General features: G+C 35.8%; 1 protein-coding gene across 3 annotated transcripts; it reads right to left on the reverse strand.

The window, feature by feature from the left end:
• Nucleotides 1-6,317: 6,317 nt before the first annotated feature.
• Nucleotides 6,318-19,959, reverse strand: LOC125268294 (zinc-activated ligand-gated ion channel-like). Of its 3 annotated transcripts, none has more exons than XM_048190376.1 (10): nucleotides 19,886-19,959; nucleotides 19,716-19,778; nucleotides 19,416-19,549; nucleotides 18,865-18,909; nucleotides 18,407-18,513; nucleotides 15,217-15,389; nucleotides 14,963-15,087; nucleotides 13,117-13,327; nucleotides 7,388-7,543; nucleotides 6,318-7,300 (listed from the first exon to the last, which is right to left on the reverse strand). In XM_048190376.1, the coding sequence occupies exons 2-10, from the start codon at nucleotides 19,768-19,770 to the stop codon at nucleotides 7,122-7,124; spliced, it is 1,185 nt and encodes a 394-aa protein (XP_048046333.1). In that variant the 5' UTR covers nucleotides 19,771-19,778; nucleotides 19,886-19,959; the 3' UTR covers nucleotides 6,318-7,121. The 3 variants fall into 3 exon arrangements, with proteins under 3 accessions (XP_048046333.1, XP_048046341.1, XP_048046323.1); XM_048190384.1 differs by having other exon boundaries at nucleotides 6,318-7,297; nucleotides 19,416-19,552; nucleotides 19,886-19,957; XM_048190366.1 differs by having other exon boundaries at nucleotides 19,416-19,552; nucleotides 19,886-19,957.
• Nucleotides 19,960-20,509: the final 550 nt, after the last annotated feature.

A 20,509-nucleotide genomic window follows, 5' to 3' on the forward strand; every position in this document is an offset into this window, starting at 1 on the left:
CAAAAAACGCTGCACAACGAAAAGAGGTGACCGGACCCTGAGGAAGATTGTGGAGAAGGACCGATTCCAGACCTTGGGGGACCTGCGGAAGCAGTGGACTGAGTCTGGAGTAGAAACATCCAGAGCCACCGTGCACAGGCGTGTGCAGGAAATGGGCTACAGGTGCCGCATTCCCCAGGTCAAGCCACTTTTGAACCAGAAACAGCGGCAGAAGCGCCTGACCTGGGCTACAGAGAAGCAGCACTGGACTGTTGCTCAGTTTTGCATGTCATTCGGAAATCAAGGTGCCAGAGTCTGGAGGAAGACTGGGGAGAAGGAAATGCCAAAATGCCTGAAGTCCAGTGTCAAGTACCCACAGTCAGTGATGGTCTGGGGTGCCATGTCAGCTGCTGGTGTTGGTCCACTGTGTTTTATCAAGGGCAGGGTCAATGCAGCTAGCTATCAGGAGATTTTGGAGCACTTCATGCTTCCATCTGCTGAAAAGCTTTATGGAGATGAAGATTTCGTTTTTCAGCACGACCTGGCACCTGCTCACAGTGCCAAAACCACTGGTAAATGGTTTACTGACCATGGTATTACTGTGCTCAATTGGCCTGCCAACTCTCCTGACCTGAACCCCATAGAGAATCTGTGGGATATTGTGAAGAGAAAGTTGAGAGACGCAAGACCCAACACTCTGGATGAGCTTAAGGCCGCTATCGAAGCATCCTGGGCCTCCATAACACCTCAGCAGTGCCACAGGCTGATTGCCTCCATGCCACGCCGCATTGAAGCAGTCATTTCTGCAAAAGGATTCCCGACCAAGTATTGAGTGCATAACTGAACATAATTATTTGAAGGTTGACTTTTTTTGTATTAAAAACACTTTTCTTTTATTGGTCGGATGAAATATGTTAATTTTTTGGAATTTTGGGTTTTCATGAGCTGTATGCCAAAATCATCAGTATTAAAACAATAAAAGACCTGAAATATTTCAGTTGGTGTGCAATGAATCTAAAATATAGGAAAGTTTAATTTTTATCATTACATTATGGAAAATAATGAACTTTTATCACAATATGCTAATTTTTTGAGAAGGACCTGTAAATCATATAAACAAAACCCTCATAAGATAAGCGGTTTGGAAAATAGATTAAAAAAAAAAAACAAAAAAAAAAAAAAACTAAATGGGAACCTAACAAAAAAAAAAAAAAAAAAAACCTATTTAACTTGTTTGCTGAGAGTATACTTCAAAGTGTACTTTCATAAACTAAAAATATTATATAAATCAGAAGGAGATTTATTCACCATGTGTGCAAACACAAGGAATGTGCTTTTTTTTTTTTTTTTTTCCAGGAGCTATTGGTACATAAATACACACGACATGAGAACAAAAATAAATTTGAAATAAGTAAAAAATAAAAAAAATAATGTGACCACATCTGGAACAGAAGACTTAGGACAGTAATTAAACAGTAGTTTCACAAAGAAAAGCGTTTTTAAAAACTTGGGCTGCTCGGAGGCAGAAAACTCAGCGAACTTGGTCTTCCTCCTTCTCTTTGGTCGTCTGGACCCAGCAGAGGGTTGTGGGTCCGGCAGGACACAGGGGAAAAGCTCATTGGAGGGGCATGCGGAGGAAGATGGAGATTGACTGGCCAGGCCGCCCGTGTTTCTGAGGGAGTTGGACGAGAATTGCACGCTATTTCCGGAACCTCTTTGATAACCAACTTAGACGATATCATTAATTTGTTTTTGTTTTTGTATTTTTGTATTTAAATGGTTCTAAGGATAAATGATCGGCAGGTTCATCAAAACGGATCGTGCTCTCGTCCAGCCCCTCCAGAAAAAGGGCGTTTAAACAAGCATCTGGCAAATTCGCCACATAAGCCAACTCAAACTCCTCCACATACCTCTCCAGTGAACGTCCCTCCTGCAGGAGCCCAACGAGGCGATCCGCGGCAGAAGCTAGCGGGTGAGATACGGGAAGACTAGGAACCTCTGACACGAGAAATAAGCTCATCCCGAGTCGTGGATCTCCAGCGGTCTTGGTCTGTTCTTTTGTTACTGTTGTATGCTGAAGGGATGAGGCGAGTACGGAGATCCACAGTACAAAGTAGTGATGACCGTCTGACACCGATGCTCCGACACAAGCTTCGAACTCGGAGCAGCATTTTTCTTGAACTACTGCTTCGGAGCTTGCTTTGGTGCGGAAAAACACACGTGACCGATGACGTCCGAAGCAGCAACTGCTTCAGTTCTCTAAGTGAATCACGTGAGTGGTTCAGACCAGTCGATACTGCTTCGCATCGCGAGAGGCTTCATGACGCGAGACTTTGCTGCGCGCACGCTTCAGCAGCTTTTTAGGTGCGTAATAGGACTATATAGACACCCAAAATGATGCACAAGATGTGGGTTTGTTGTATTAGGAGTTTGCATAGTTGTTATTATCACTGCATTGTTTGATCATCATCATGGAGCCAGCTAGGAAGAGAACCTGTTCTCCAATGTGGGAACATTTTTATCTGATCAGTCCTAATAAGGTGCTTTATTATACCTTGGTTACCCTACTGCACCTGGCTTATTTATTTTGTGGCTGGTTTATTTACATCATTCACACAAACCCTAGTTACACTTATACAGACATTATATTGCTATCTACAATTTCGCCACTAGATGTCACTGAAACGAAGCTTTGAATGAATGAACCCATTTTCAAAACAATTGATGAAGTGGTTCAATACTGATTCGTTGCTTCATTTGGACATCACTAGTACAAAGGTTTTATTCACAATAAGGAGCACACAAACAACATATACGGCTAAGCAAACAATAGAACAGATAAGGAGTACAGCGAAAGTGTCCAACTTAAAGGGAGTGCTGACGAGGAACAACAGGTGCAGGGAATCCGGGGAGATGGCGGGAAGACTTGATGATGTGAGTGAAGACAGGTGCGCGGAACAGGAGGATTCTGGGAAATGGAGTTCGGGACAGACGTGGATGTAACAGTATGTTTGTACTGTACTGAAGGGTTCTTTTGTTTTTCTTTGTTCTCTGACAATCAGATACCCATGAATGTGTTTAACGTGAGTAATTTTATCATGGACCAACAGGTGGGTTTATATATATATTATATATAGGTCAAAATGACCTGCTTGGAGAGTGTTTACTTAAAGAGTTTATATCTTAAGTGGACATGAACAGCTGGGAGAAAATCTGATATGTTAATATCTATTGTCTGCATAGAGACAGCAGTCACCATTGTGCTATCCATATTAATCAAACAACAAAATGCAAAGACACAGCACTTAATCTGAATATTGTTAACTTTAATAAGCATTAATCTATTAATTTATACTGTCAAAACCATGCAGTGTTATTTCACATTCAGTTACTTAGATTTGTTTTATTGGCTATATTAGCTACTTACCTGAACAATAACATTTGACCGTCATGAAATGAAAGCACTGTTTATTTAATTTGTATCTTTGTTTTATTGTATTTGTCAGTTTGTTTTACTTTGTTTATTTGTGTATGTTCTTAATGTATCTATAAAACCCTAAAAATGCCTGCACACTTGGTGCATTTACAAATTGATGTTTTATATTAATTTCATTTAATGATATTCATTTTACATTTCAGAATATAAAGCAATGTTCATTAAGCTCTTAATTTGTTATAAGCAAGTGTAATACCATTAAAGCCTTAAAGGGTTAGTTCACCCAAAAATGAAAATAATGCCATTTATTACTCACCCTCATGTTGTTCTACACCCGTAAGACCTTGGTTCATCTTCGGAACACAAATTAAGATATTGCTGATGAAATCTGATGGCTCAGTGAGACCTCTATTGAGAGCAAAGCCATTGAAACTCTCAATATCCAAAAAGGTACTAAAAACATATTTAAAACAGTTCATGTGAGTACAGTGGTTCAATCTTAATGTTATAAAGTGACAAGAATACTTTTTGTGCACCAACAAAAACGCAAAATAACGACTTTTCAACAATATCTAGTGATGTGCCGATTTCAAAACACTACTTCATGAAGCTTCTGAACTTTATGAATCTTTTGTTTCAAATTAGTGATTCGGATCTCCTATCAAACGGCTAAACTGCTGAAATCACGTGACTTTGACGCTCCGATTCACTGATTCAATTCGTAAAGCTCAGAAGAAGTGTTTTGAAATCGGTCATCACTATATATTTTTGAAAAGTAGTTATTTTGGTTTTTTGGCGCACAAAAAGTATTCTTGTCACTTTATAATATTAAGGTAGAACCACTGTACTCATGAACTGTTTCAAATATGTTTTTACTACCTTTATGGACCTTGAGTTTGAATGGCTTTGCTCTCAATAGAGGCCTCACTGAGCCATTGGATTTCAACTAAAATATATTAATTTGTGTTCCGAAGATGAACGAAGGTCTTACGGGTGTGGAACAACATGAGGGTAGGTAATAAATTACATTATTTTCATTTTTGGGTGAACTAACCCTTTAACGATACCCATCCCTAGTTGTACCCCAGTGAAGTCCACTATGGAGAAAAATCCTGTAATGTTTTCCTCAAAAATAATTTATTTTTGACTGAAGAAAGAAAGACATCTTGGATGACACGGGGGTGAGTAAATGGTTAGGAAATTTGAATTCTGAAGTGAACTAATCCTTTAAAGGGTTAGTTCACCCAAAAATGAAAATAATGTCATTTATTACTCACCCTCATGCCGTTTCACACCCGTAAGACCTTCGTTCAACTTTGGAACACAAATTAAGATATTTTTGTTGAAGTCCAATGGCTCAGTGAGGCCTCCATAGGGAGCAATGACATTTCCTCTCTCAAGATCCATTAATGTACTAAAAACATATTTAAATCAGTTCATGTCATTCAATATTAATATTATAAAGCGACGATAACATTTTTGGTGCACCAAAAAAACAAAATAATGACTTATATAGTGATGGCCGATTTCAAAACACTGCTTCAGGAAGCTTTGGAGCGTTATGAGTCGAATCATGATTCGGATCGCGTGTCAAACCGCCAAACTGCTGAAATCACGTGACTTTGGTGCTCCGAACCACTGATTCAACACAAAAGATTCATAACGCTCCGAAGTTTTTTTTTGGCGCACCAAAAATGTTATCGTCACTTTATAATATTAACATTGAACCACTGTACTCGCATGAACTGATTTAAATATGTTTTTAGTACATTAATGGATCTTGAGAGAGGAAATGTCATTGCTGGATATGCCTCACTGAGCCATCGGATTTCAACAAAAATATCTTAATTTGTGTTCCGAAGATTAACGAAGGTCTTACGGGTGTGGAACGGCATGAGGGTGAGTAATAAATGACATTATTTTCATTTTTTGGGTGAACTAACCCTTTAATAACTCATTGCAGCTAGCAGTGGATCAATTACAGTTAGTCAACACTCACTGTTGGTGTGTAGTAGTCACCTAAATCAAGAGAGATCACATCAGGTAATGCACATGTCTCTTTATTTTAAACACTGCATGCCAAAACACGTTCTCTCTTCCTCTTCCATGCATACCTATTCCCCACATAATTCAATAACTCCCCCTAGTGGGCATTTACCAATCATCAGCGCATTACCCGAACACAACAACTGTATGACTTCCTGATTCAAACAACCTATGTCCTAGTTGAAAATGAATTGTTGGATTTTCTTAAAAAATAAGTGTCAAGTGGTTCCACGCAATAATATTGAGTAATTTGTACAAAAAACTATTTAGTTGAATGAACAAAAGAAATTCAAATAAAGCTGACAAAATTTCTTTGAGTAAATACAAATCATTTGAATGTCACTGTTACATAATATTTATATGTGCAGTTTACTTAATAATGATATGTTGATTACATAAGGTGAACACATTTTTTTTTTTTTTTTTTGAATAATCATTTAAATAGAAAGGATACAACATTCACCCCAAAATGCACTCAAAAAATAACTAATTGAACAAACTCAATTGAATTGAGAGCAGGAATTTCATCCTATAAACATGTGTATATGAGTGTGCACAGCCTAAACACAGGCGACACTCTTCTGCATAATGGTAACCACAAAATTCAAAAACATTACAGAAACTACTCTAAATGTCCAACATAACTGAACATTAAACACTAACATAAACTAACAACATCTTTCCCTTTACTGAAAAAAACACATAAAATAACACTTTAATCCCTAAATTTACTCTCCTAATGCAGTCCCTTGCAAAGCATGCTGGGAACTACGGATCCACTGCACAGTTAGTTATGTCAACAATAATGTGTGCGTTTCACACAGCAATGTTAAGTTGACTGAACAAACACTTACTAAGTAAAGCTGACAATACTCAATTTTAGTAGAAACAACGCAGTTAAATTACGTTCATGTAGTAATGTGAACAAGGATGGTTTGAGTGAAACTAACAACAGTGAAAGTTAATTTTTTTGAGTATGCTTCATACAATTCTTTTATATTGCATTTTACACAATACGCGAAATAAATAAAATTCCACTCAACTGGCCTAAAAAAATATGATGATAAAAAATGGAAAGGGTTAAATTGAATGCGAAAATTTAGGCTAAATGAACACAAATAATAATGATAATAATAATAAAGGCTCCAGCAACAACATGATACTAGGAGCCTTCTACCCCAAATCCCCTATTAACATATGACAACATATGGATTTTTAATGTTCAACGCTAAAACTAAATAAAACTAAATCTCCCAGTTATAGCCTTTATTAATGACATGGTTAATGAAATTCCTCAAATGTGTAAATGAATTTGTACAATACAGTATATTATTAAAAATCTAAAACAAAGGTTTAAAGACAATATAAAATCTAATTCTGTTTCATGTACATCACATACAGAAATGTTGTAGATCAAAATCGCCTATGGGAGTTGTGCAAAAAACAAATCATGATATGTTCTTTAATAATTATTTATAAAGGTCTTTAATATTCTGTGTCATTAAAAAAATAATGATAATAATAATAATGATAATTTTGATGATAATAATAAAGATCAGTATAATTAATAGAATAATCTTTCGTATCCCAGAAAACTTTCTTTTTTTCTTTGCACAAATCTGTTCTCGTGACAATGACAACAATGATGATATAAATGATGTCAATGAATAAAAAAAAAACAGAAACAGATTTTGTCCAAGCGATCTACAAAAGCCACGTTGCTGTTTGCCACTTGCTCTTTTTGGTCGATGTTTTCCAAAAAGTTCACTATTTTTTGGAGGGAAGCCACCTCTGAAGGCAGATCACTAGACTTTGTTATTGCAATCACACCAGCATCTGCTAATAAAGATTTTTACATATATGCATGAACACATTACAAGTATCAAGCTAGTAACTCTTTATTTTTGCTGTATTCTAAATTCTTACCTTCATCCTGACGCAGACTGGCAGTTCTGTGGGGGGGGTTGAGGTTCTTTGAGCATTTACAAGGCAGGAATCTTTCATCTAATGTCAGGCGTGTCAACAGAATAGACATCACCATGCTCAGCACCAGATTGACCAGACAGAAACAGAAGTGATAATCTTTGGAGCAAAATACAGAGCAAACAATAATTTACCTGTGCATTGCATAATTGTAGATGGAAAAAAAACAAAAAACTGTACAATATTATAAATTATAAATTAATTATAAATTAACACCCCTCAATGTTAAAATAATGAAGAAAAAAAAAGTGTTGAAGTTAATTAGATTAAATAAGTGATCAATTGCAGGCGGTAGATCCTTTTCCTATTTTGCACCCAAATTCTGGTATAGTCTTCCTAGCATTGTTCGGGAAGCAGACACACTCTGTCTGTTTAAATCTAGACTAAAAACTAGAGCCGTCAACGTTAACGCATGTAATTAATCCAAAAAAATGTACGCATTATTTTTTTTAAACGCAAATTAATCATAATCATTGATCAAGTTTGATCCCAACAACTTCCCGTTATCGCAGCGCAGATGGTTACCTAGCTTTGTGAGATAAGGGCACGGCAAATGTGAGTAATACAATGACTGAGTAGGCCTGTCGCAATAATCAATATATCAACTTATCGCACAATAAATGTGCATGACCTCAATAATTTTTGGTGACGCAATATGTCGGCCATTATGTTTACATGATAATGAATGTCACCAACATTTTGCCAATCATGCTGTCATCTACAGGGACAGCAAATTTGAGGGCGTTTTAGCTAAGTACCATAAAATTGTCAGACAATTCAGACACAGTCCCACAAACACAGCAGAGCTGAAAGCTCAGCAAGCATCTCATGGACTAATAGAGGAGTCGCTCGTCCAGGATGTACTGATGTGCTGGAATTCAATTCTTGAGATGATAAGGTGGATTCATCACAATAAAGATTCACTGAAAGCAGCGCTGGCACAGCAGAAGCACAACTTAGCCATGCTAACCTCAGCTGAATATGATAAGGTGGCAAAGTTGAAAACGTTGCTGGAGCCCTGATGGTAATGTGATTTCTGTCTTCTCCAATTTTATAAAAATAAGTAATATGTACGTCATATAGCCATAATTTAAGGCCTATATTTAAGGCCTACATTGTGTACATCTCCTGTACACAATGGAGGTCTCTGATGTTGACCCTGCCTACATAGCGTGCTTCAAGGCTGCATTTACTAAGGACCTCAACGGGTGAAAGGATAACTCAAACCTGTGGTGGTTAAAGGTAGCAACTGCTCTAGATCCTAGGTTCAAGGACCTTAGGTGCTTGCCCAGAGCAGAGAGGGGAAAGGTGTAGCAAAAGCTGAGCTAGATGCTGAAGGATGCCAGAGCCAGGCCAGGTGAAAGCCACCAAAAAAGAAGATGGCCCTCCTACTGATGGGATCAGAATCAGAGTCTGGTGATGAGGCACTGTCCACAGATAAATCTCTAGAGAGGTACAATGCAGAGTCCTGTGTCAGCATAGACACATGTTCACCACAGTGGTGGTCATCACATGCAGGTGCACATGGTAATCTGGGGCCGGTTGCACCAGCTGGACGTACACCCGATCGTAAGACTAAGCTTAAAAACACATCTCTTTAACCTGGCATACACATAACACATTATCAATTTATATAATTCACATCTGTTAAAGGATTGTTTGGCTGCATAAACTAGGGCAACCATATTAGTCTGTCTGTATCCCATGGTAACTATAGTCAGCCAGATCCTGTCCATATCCAGATAGTGGACCTGCACCTAGACACGACCAAAATGGCAGAGATTGTGTCTACTAGACAACCTGTGAAGGCCTCGTTGACATGACAGCCATCGGGACAGATCCTCAGCATTTTTGACAAAAGCCAAAAAGAGAGATCATATTACACCAGTATTAAAGTCATTACACTGGTTACCTGTTAGTTTTCGTATTGATTTTAAAAATTCTTTTATTAGTTTATAAGGCATTGGACGGACTTGCTCCAGACTATCTTTCAAATATGATTACAGTATATGAACCGAGAAGGACTCTTAGATGTTCTGATTCTTTTCTTCTAAAGATACCTCATAGTAGAACTAAAAAATTCAGTGATGCTGCTTTTAGCTGTTATGCTCCTCACCTCAGGAACAACCTTGAAGAGAACATAAGATGTGCTGAAAACATTAATAGCTTTAAATCTAAATTAAAAACGTATCTTTTTAGTCTGGCCTTCCTGTAAAATCTTATAAAACCTCTTTATATTTTGTGTTTTGCTTTGTTTGTAATGTTGTATTTTATTTTTCACATTTTGATTTTTATAAACTCTATTCTTATTATGTTATGGGTCTATTTTACTTTTTAATTGTTCTTTTTATTGATCTGATCATTTTATTAATTTCTGTATCTATTGGTTCCTTGTCAAGCACTTTGAATTGCATTAATTTGTTTAGAAAAGTGCTATATAAATAAAATTTGCTTGCTTTGCTTTCTTGCTTGCTCAGCAAAGACCACAAGAACCAGACAGGTCCTCTGCACAGACCCTATGGCCAGATTTGGCTCCATATTAGCATGAGGAATGTGATCCTCAAGCATTAGGAACTGGATGAATATTTGAATGCTACCGATTCCAATCTGATTTATGACCTGTAATGCTGCCTGAATCATAATCATGCACTGTTCATTGTTGACCAGAGGAGAACTGGCCCCCCGACTGAGCCTGGTTTCTCACAAGGTTTTTTTCTCCATTCTGTTACCTGATGGAGTTTGGTTTCCACTTCCTTGCCATCTTCCTTCCTTGGGGACACTTATATTATTGATCTGCCTGCATTGACACCATTGTAACTGAACTGAGCTGAACGATGACATCTTTGTTTTCTCCAGAGCTGCTGTATAGATAAATGAACTAAAGTAATTAATGATTTTTACAATGGAATGAATCAATACTGAACTTGCTTAAGCTGGACAATGACACCACTTTCTTCTAGAGCCGCTGTGCAGCCAAAATTATGTTTCCTGTTATCATTGTAAAGCTGCTTTGAAACAAACTGCATTGTAAAAAATGCTATATAAATAAAGGTGACTTGACTTGATGATTTTGCATTAGTGTTAACAAGCAGAATTACTGAAGGAAAGAAGAACAAAAGAAAAAAAAAAAAAAAAAAAGATGAGCAGAAACACAAGAACTGATTTCCAGCCACAGCCTTAGATGAAATCATCTGAAGATAAAAGACATTAAATCTCTCAAGATCTCAGCAGAGGATGATTAAACAACTCCACAAGCAGCATTATCAGCTTCACTTATTCACTAACTAGACTTACTTTATTTCTGTCATACATCTACAGAAGTTCTTATTGAGAATTAACAGAGATTTAGATGTTGATGTTTTATTTGAAGTCACCATTATAGTGTCACTACTTTAGTTTTTATTTTAGTGTTTACTTTAATTATTTTCCAGGCTTCTCTTTCAGCCTTTTACTTTTTTATTTTGCTTAGCATATTTTAGTTATTTACTTTTATTTAATTTTATTTAATTTACTTATTTCCCTTTATTGTTGTTTTAAGTAACTTGAGTCAAGTGTCAGGTTTTACAGTATTGCTCTGCATTGCATTGTTTACACAAGGTATTAGCATGTGATTGGATCACTACAATCACACACGGGGTAGTCAAAAATGAATTTGATCACATTGTATTTGTTTTGGAAATGTAAACTGTCCTGAATGTGTTTTGGACAGCAGTAAAACTACTGCCTACTCGCCTGCCCACTCTCCCAACAATAATTTCTATGGTACATATTATGAGGAAACACACCAAAACAAGGAATTTAAACTTTGCTGCTTTGTACCAAGATGCATTACGAGTGAAATGGCAGTTGGCCTCCTTATTTCCTTTTCATTCAAAAGTTGCATAACATACAGTAGCTTTGTTCAATCATGTTTGTCGATGACACTCGGCCCTCGAACAAAAAAGGATGTAGGTTAGGATGAAATGAGATGAAAGCCTTGACAAAATCTGATCACGTTTTCACAAGAGATGCAGTTTATTTAGTTAAATAAGACTTAGATAAGTTTCTCTATGAAATGCGTTACTGCCAGTCAAACGTGTGGAGTAATTATGATTTTTTTTTTATGTTTTTGAAAGAAGTCTCTTCTGCTCACCAAGGCTGCACTTATTTGATCAAAAATACAGTAAAAACAGTAATATTGTGAAATCTTACTACAATTTAAAATAATTGTTTTCTGTTTGAATATATTGTAAATTGTAATTTATTCCTGTGATCAAAGCTGAATTTTCAGCATCATTACTCCAGTCTTCAGAGTCACATAATCCTTCTTAATTCATTCTAATATGCTGATTTCCTGCTCAATAAATGTTTCTGATCGCTATCAATGTTGAAAACAGTTGTGCTGCTTCATATTTTTGTGATAATTTTTTCAGGATGATGAATAGAGAATTTAAAAGAAAAGCATTTAAAACTACAATTTGAAATATAATTTTTGTTATAAAATTATAAATGTATTTACTGTCACTTTTAATTAATTTACTACATCCTTGCTCGATGTATAAAAGTATATATTTCTTTTTCTTTCTTTCTTTTTTTATCTTGCTTATCCCACACTTTTAAAAGGTAGTGTATCATGGTTTCAACAAAAATAATATAGCTGCAAGCAGCAATTATCGGGACCAAGCACAAAAAAAGCACAATGAGTTATGCCACCATGGCTGGGAGCCTCAGAGCAACTGCACTGCAACAATGAGTAACTAAAGAAATTTTTAGATTATTTAATCAAAATGGCTGAAAAATCACAAATACAATCACATGTAATATGATTAAATTGCTTATCACTTTTGACCAATAGGTGGCGCTGTTACCAAATTGATGATGTGTGGTCAGTGTGAGCAGACAATGACACATACAAAGTTTGGTGTCAATATGGCAAAGCGTTGCAGTGTAACAGCCTCAGAATCAGTTTGGCACCATGCCATCAAACTTGTTGATCCGTTATTCAATGGTTTGGACAATCAAAAAGATTTTTGGCCAAACCATTCAGAAGTTATAAGCAAAAATGCACTATGCCGAAACTGTACCTCAAGGTCATGGTTGTCATAACACACACCAAGTTTGGTCAGAATACGCTAAAGCATTGCAGAGATACAGCCATTCACGTACACTTTGGCGTGCCCTTCGTCAAATTCGTTTGCACATTATTCAAGAATGGTTTGACGGATCAACTTGAATTCCATATGTTTTTGTCAGCATGGTCTGAAGATGATCTGGTTCAATTTTCATGAAAATCGGAGCAACAGCCTAGGAGGAGTTCGAAAAAGTTGTTTTTTTTTTTTTTGGAAAATTCAAAATGGCGGAAAAAATTTTCATGATGGAAAATTACATCATAGAGTGCAATCGAATCATCTTGGGCCAAGGAATCAGTGAGAAAAAATTGTTTCTAGCCCTTACGGTTCAAAAGTTATTAGCATAAACATGAGTGCAACTTTGGACAGTTGGTGGTGCTAAAGGGATTGAGTTAGAGACTCCTTCATTTTATGCTAACGTTAAGTATGTTCAACACAACGTGCAAACTTGCGTAAAGTATGTGTAAAGGTAATTTCTGTTGTACTGCATCACAATATGACTATGTTACTCAGGGCTACACTGACAGGTGTACAAGAGGCCAGTTGTTTTGTTCTTTCACTTACGGAGGATAGGGCTACATCGTCCACCACTGCCCAGGTGATCATTGAGGATGAGGAGGAACATGGTGAAGCTCAGGACCAGGGTGACCTTAAGGTTGTTGCGTTCTCCTCCTTGAACTGGCAGAGCAAAGGTCACCAGGTCAGCCAGCATTATTAGTACACTGGGCAGGATCAGGGTCACAACAGCACTGAAAGGACTGACGGATAAAGAGACCTGTTAACACATGACAGGAGAAAGAATATGTACCAATTTAATATTTATGTCTTCTACATAGACACAGATGAACACCTACAAATATTCTGTGTACTGAATTAAAAAATAAAAAATAAATTTTAATAATCAAAATTTCCTCTGCAGACCAATAACAACATTTTTTTTTTTTTTTTTTGGTAACACTTTACAATAAGGTTAATTTCTTAACATTAGTTAATGTATTAACTAACATGCCGGAGTTCTTATCCTTGTTTGTTACCATGGTTTCTAATTAGTGTACACCTGTTCCTTTTTTTTATATAATTATTCACTGTGTTTATAAGCTCTTAGCTTTCCCAGTTATGTTTGTCATTAATAGTAAATCTGTAGTGTGTTTTGTGTTCTTGGTGTTCATTAAAGTATCTGTACTTCCTGTTCATAGAGACGTCCAGAGACCAGCCAGACTTTAGTCATGCCCACCACAGACCTTGAGCCAGAGTCCACTGCAGACTCAAAGAACGAGCCCATCTCAAAGCCATTAAGCTTCGGAGCGTTATGAATCTTTTGTGTCCAATCATGATTCGGATCGCGTGTCAAACCGCCAAACTGCTGAAATCACGTGACTTTGGCGCTCCGAACCGCTGATTCAACACAAAAGATTCATAACGCTCTGAAGCTTCCTGAAGCAGTGTTTTGAAATGGGCCATCGCTAAATAAGTCGTTACTTTGTTTTTTGGCGCACCAAAAATATTCTCGTCGCTTTATAATATTAATATTGATTTCACGAGTTCGTTTCCTCATAAAATCTTTAAGCTAATAAGGTTAAGCGTATTTGGCTTGCTGTCCGCTGTGGAGGGGCTCGAGGAAGCAGCTTCAACACGAGCTTGGATATACCCCCCAGGGACTACTAGTGCATGAAAGAGGAGTACGATAGATGAGATGCTTAATTTATGTGGTGGAGTTGGGGAGGTGGAGGGATATCGAAACAACTGATGCCAGAGCAGGGTGAGTAGCTGCTTATATGCTCTGGATGTAATTGAAAGATTAGGGTTCCCTCCTCTTGAGATTATGTTTGAGTTTCACTAATTGAAAGATTAGATGGGTTCACTCCTCCCGAAATTACGTTGTGAACTTCACTTAAATCTGATTTAACTGATTTAAATATGTTTTTAGTATATTAATGGATCTTGAGAGAGGAAATGTCATTGCTGGCTATGCAGGCCTCACTAAGCCATCAGATTTCATCAAAAATATCTTAATTTGTGTTCCGAAGATTAACGAAGGTAATAAATGACATTATTTTCATTTTTGGCTGAACTAACCCTTTAAGACGGTAAATAAGGTATTTCATGTCATGTTGCTTTTAAGAGTTTAAGGTAATCCTGACATTTATACACTGGACAGGGCTTAGATTAAGCCAGGATTAGGTTCAATTAAGACATTTAATTAGCTTTTATAAACATGCCTTAGAATAAAAAAATAAAATAAAAAAAAACATTACTGGTGTGAATCTTGAGACAAAACAAATGGCACTGACATATTTTAAGATGTGTCAGTGCAAAATGTTTTCTGTTAAAACATGCATTTTAGTCTGGCCTAAGCCTTGTCTGTGAAACTGGGCAAAGAAGTAAGAATCTGAATGAAGTCAGTAGTTACCAAGAGTTGTTTGCGGTTTTTAGCCGTTTCATTTTGTTCTACCGTCACGCTCACAGTCTCCCACTCTCCTTGAATGCCTCCAACATTAGTTATGTTAGTAGGTTGGGTGAGATTAAGCGCACAATCTAGATCAGCACAAATAAAAGAATATTTAGCAGTTATTCAGATATCTTGTTGTCCTTATAAATTCCAGAAGAATGTCCCTGGTTAAGAACAAATGATCAATTTCTGTTCACTTAAAAATGTCATCTTACAGCTTTGGTTCCATCCATTGATGGCCACAGAACATTCTCCTTTCACAAAGGGGTAGCTGAAAAGGTTGATATCATTACAGCTCACTGATATGAACAAGATCACGGCATAGTCCACTATTCCATTCCTCGTCACCTGAACATCATTATTGTACGGCTTCACGGTTACATCTATCCTGAATGCATAAAGAGAAAGAATGTGACATTCACCCGAGTAGGGAACCAATCATGAGTCCTAAGTTGTCATGTTTAGCTCCACTTCATTTTTTCACCCCTAAGTAAACTTTAACAAAATTCTTATTAATATTTTTATTTACATTATTTTTTATTTATTTTATTTGAGCAATAAGAGTCAAATAAACATGCACAGACAAATCCAAATTAAACTCTGCGGCTCGTGACGACACATTGATGTCCTAAGACACGAAACGATCGGTTTGTGCGAGAAACCGAACAGTATTTATATCATTTTTTACCTCGAAAACACCACTATGTTCAACTGCATTCAGCATTCGATTAGTGAGGTCTGATCGCGCTCTGATGTCTCGCGCATATACTTCAAAGAGTGCTAGACATCACTGCCGTTGTCAGAGCGCGATCAGACATCACTAACCGAATGCTGAACGCAGTTGGACATAGTGGTATTTTAGAGGTAAAAAAATTATATAAATATCAATTAATTTGGATTTGTCTGTGCATGTTTTTTTTTTACTCTTATTGTTGGTGTTCCCATTCACTCCCATTATTTGACTGACAGACGGCAACAGTTGGAGTTAAAAATCATCATTTGTGTTCTACTGAAGAAACAAAGTCACCTACATCTTTGATGCCCTGGGGATAATTTTTAGGTGAACTATCCCTTTCAGCTTCCGTTTGTCTAAATTGGATGCTGCAAACATTGTTTATTTAATTAATTAAACATTGTTAAATTAATAATTGTTTCATTATGGGATACTCAGGTGAAGAATTTGGGTTTTGATTTTTATTTTTTACCCATTTATATTGAAGTGCTGATTAATACAGAAATCCTGCTTGTGATCAAACAATTGGCATCAACCAAGAAAACAACTGTAATCTAATGCTAAATGCTAAATGCTAATTTGCTTGAACTAACATAAAAACATATTTTTTGTTTGTTTTTTTCAACAGGAGAATAAACTTGAAGGCCACACAAATGAAATAATGAGGTTGGTGGTTAGTCACAATCCCGCAGTTGAGGAGGACCCACCAGATGTGGAATGAGCTGTCTGTACTTTTTTGCACTTAAAGGGTTAGTTCACCCAAAAATGAAAATAATGTCATTTATTACTTACCCTCATGCCGTTCCACACCCGTAAGACCTTCGTTAATCTTCAGAACACTAATTAAGGTATTTTAGTTGAAATCCGATGGCTCCGTGAGGCCTACATAGGGAGCAATGACATTTCCTCTCTCAAGATCCAATAATGTACTAAAAACATATTTAAATCAGCTCATGTGAGTACAGTGGTTCAATATTAATATTATAAAGCCACAAGAATATTTTTGGTGCACCAAAAAAACAAAATAACGACTTGTATAGTGATGGCCGATTTCAAAACACTGATTCACAATGCTCCGATGCTTTCTGAATCAGTGTCGAATCTGCAGTTCAGAGCGCCAAAGTCACGTGATTTCAGCCGTTTGCCGGGTTTGACTCGCGATCCGATTCATGATTCGATACACTGATTCATAATGATCCGATGCTTCCTGGAGCATTGTTTTGAAATCGGCCATCACTCTATAAGTCGTTATTTAGTTTTTTTGCCGCACCAAAAATATTCTCGTCATTTTATAATATTAATATTGAACCACTGTACTCACATGAACTGATTTAAATATGTTTTTAATACATTAATGGATCTTGAGAGAGGAAATGTCATTGCTCCCTATGGCCTCACGGAGCCATCGGATTTCAACTAAAATTTCAACTTAATTTGTGTTCAGAAAATCAACGAAGGTCTTACGGGTGTGGAACGACATGAAGGTAAGTAATAAATGACAGAATTTTCATTTTTGGGTAAACTAACCCTTTAATTAGTTTTAAATGAAGTTTAAATGTTTGTATCAATATAGAATGCTAGTCTTTTGAGGTAAATGAGATCAGTTTCTCCTCTCATTTTAGCCTCCTTTTATTTTCTAGAGTTGCAAGTATTGTAGCCACACATTAAATCTAAACACATATTGTTTGAAATGATAACATGAAGAAACAGTATTTGAGTCTTGCTTCTAATGTATGTTTTGACATCTAATTTTTGAATGGAATATGTTCAAAATGATTTATGCTACATTATGATGTTGTATTTCACTTGAAATTTATTGTAAGGGATATTTTGTGCTTTAATTAGTTTTAAATGTTTAAAAATACAAAATGTTATTTGATCAATAAAAAAAGCAATTGATGCAATCTCCTGCGTCTGACCATTTTTATATAAATTCAACCTTCCCTGAATAAGTAATGTTTAATTTTTCCTTTTGGCTAAACATTATTAATAATAATTTAGTAGATGAACTGTTGCTTGCTTACAATAGGGTTAATATTACTCATTTTTTATAAGTAATTAGTTATGTGATATAATGAGAAATATTAGGTAGACCTTACCTAATTTTTTTTAGTTTACCATGGCTGTTAAATTTAGGTATACTTTACTCAAATATATAAGATAGAATCTACCCAAACAAAGTGAGTGCAAATTGTTACCTCAATTTTATTGAGTAGATTCTATAGGTTGTTTTTTACAATGTACCTGAATGACTTCTATTCAGGCATATGAATATTTACATATTTAATATTTTAATTGAAGATATGTAATAATAGCAACACTATTCAAATTTAATTATTTTACTCAATGAGCCTATAGGTTTTAATGAATGTGACCACAAATCCCTCATTTACAAAAAACTTTGAAATTCAACCTAATACAATCTCACAGATTACTATTTTCAAAAATAAAACAAAACTAGATTAGTTAGCCTCATCTCACAAATGTTGATATCAGATGAAGTAACAAAATTCCTCAAAAAGGAATTCATCAAAAGTGCAGGGATGAGATCTTCTCCTGTCTTTGGTCAAGAGCAAAAAATAAAGTGTGGGTGGGGGGGACATCTTACCCTCTATACTAAACAGACAATTGCATGCCATGCCACAAAAAAAAAGAAAAGAAAAGTCACTTACACATTGTCCAAAACTAACTCAGGAGTCCAGATTTTGTCAACCGGTAACATAACAGCTGTAGCATTAGATGTTGTGTCATTCCACGCTAGATCACGATCAATCCATATCTATGGAGAGAAAATATACATTTTAGACTGACTATAAGTAACGTTACAACTACATGTCAACTTATTCTACTGACCCGAACCTAACACCTTCTGTAACAGTCTACTAATACTCTAATGAGAGTTAGTTGACATGTAGTTGCAAAGTTTCTTATAGTCAATAGAATGTATTGGACCATCAAAATAAAGTGTAACCAAATATACTTCTAAAAACACGTTCACTGAGGTAACATTTTGCACTGTAAAATCAATTAATTGTGAACATTTGGTAGAAGTTCATGTACTGCTTTATGAGTTATGAGTTGTTGTTTGTTTTCTTTTGAAAGTGAACATCATAAATGTATCAATACTTACCATGTTTATCTTGACACGGCTGCTCATTTGCATGTTTTTCGTATCCTTAAACATGGTGACAGAATTATTAAGTTTTGTGCATGTGAAAATTATTACATTGAAAAAAAAAAGTATAGTAAGATTTACTATTTATGTTAATTGTATAATAAGTAAAATCTACTTTTTATGTCATATGGAACAAAAGCAAGTAGTTCTTAAAGTGTTTGAGTTTACTTTATTTCAATGGTCCACTTTAGACATTCTACTAACTATAAGTAAATCTGCAACTACATGTCAATTAACTCTTAGAGCATTTGACTGTTAGGTTAAGGTTAGGTTAGGGTTCAGGTTAGTAGAATAAGTTGACGTGTTGCAATGTTATAGTTAGTAGAATGTCTAAAGTGGACCACTGAAATAAAGTGTTATATATATATATATATATATATATATATATATATATATATATATATATATATATATATATATATATATATATATATTGTTAACAGCAGTTATGTCAAGCATGAAAAAAGACAGAAATGATAAAATGATAATAACACTCTGATACTTACAAAAGACAGTGTCTCATATTGCATTGAAGTGATGGTTACATTGACAGTACAATTATTAGCCTGTGGTGCACTCTTGATTTTCTTAGCAATTATTGTATTTGCCAGACATCGACTGTTACATGAATCTGTCAACACTGCTAGAACAGATAAACATGTTAGAAACATTACTTTTAAATGAAAAGGCATTGCAGAAATCAACAACACATTTGAGAATCCTTAATACTTTTCGAAGAATTGTACAATTTTAACCAAGCCACATAATGTCAAAATTACAATAGAAAGTGCATAGAAGTAGATTACCAATCAGACATGAAAAGATGAGGAACAACAATGAGATCCTGTGTTGAAGAACCATTTCAGACCCTACAAAATAAATAAATAAATAACTTATTCTCTTATAATCAAATGTATCTTATGCATACCTTATGTATGTATTTATGACAAACATTTAAGAATCTGATAAACTTTACCTTTGCAAGCCAATTTGAATGAACTATTAAATTCTCCCAAAACAGGGAGCTGTCAGCTCAGCTGTCACCTTTTGTAGTTTACATGAACAAGCATCAGTTGGCTTTTTAAAGGCTAGGAGCTCTTTGAACATACTACGTCAAAGTACAGAAAAACAAACAAAATTGAGCCAGCTCATATTAAATTTCATCCCATGCACATTTTGTGTAAACTTTAGCTTTTTTTAAATTCTGATAAGCCTTCGATTGGGCTTCAAGGCTATGAGTACAAAAGCAGTTTGCAATGCAGCGTCAACTACCTCCAGGCCCTTCATTTGCCTCAAAGCCTAAACAGAACCTCAATCTATAAGCCGCTTCATAAAGGAAAACACATGCAGCATATGCAGAAGTGTCTGTAATCCTCATTTGCAAGCTCTTTGTTTCCCTGAGGTTTTACATGTGCCTTATAGTAACAAAGACTATAATCACTGAGCCATACTTGTACATATACACAACTGTTTTTAAAAGTAAAAAAAGGTTTAAGTAGCTGAAGATGCTTTAATTGCCTGATGAACATACGTAGATTACATGGAGTGCAGATTTTTTTTTCTCCACATTTGGTAAATCTACAGGAATTAAAGAGGTAGT

This window comes from Megalobrama amblycephala, linkage group LG1 (assembly GCF_018812025.1).
Source record: "Megalobrama amblycephala isolate DHTTF-2021 linkage group LG1, ASM1881202v1, whole genome shotgun sequence".
Lineage (NCBI taxonomy): Eukaryota > Metazoa > Chordata > Actinopteri > Cypriniformes > Xenocyprididae > Megalobrama > Megalobrama amblycephala.

Coding starts and splice junctions, on each gene's coding strand:
- LOC125268294 (XM_048190366.1), bottom strand. CDS start 19,770: ATGGTTCTTCAACACAGGATCTCATTGTTGTTCCTCATCTTTTCATGT. Junction 18,514..18,864: donor GCCGTGTCAAGATAAACATG/GTAAGTATTGAT, acceptor TTCTCTCCATAG/ATATGGATTGATCGTGATCT. Junction 15,390..18,406: donor GAGTTAGTTTTGGACAATGT/GTAAGTGACTTT, acceptor TTATGCATTCAG/GATAGATGTAACCGTGAAGC.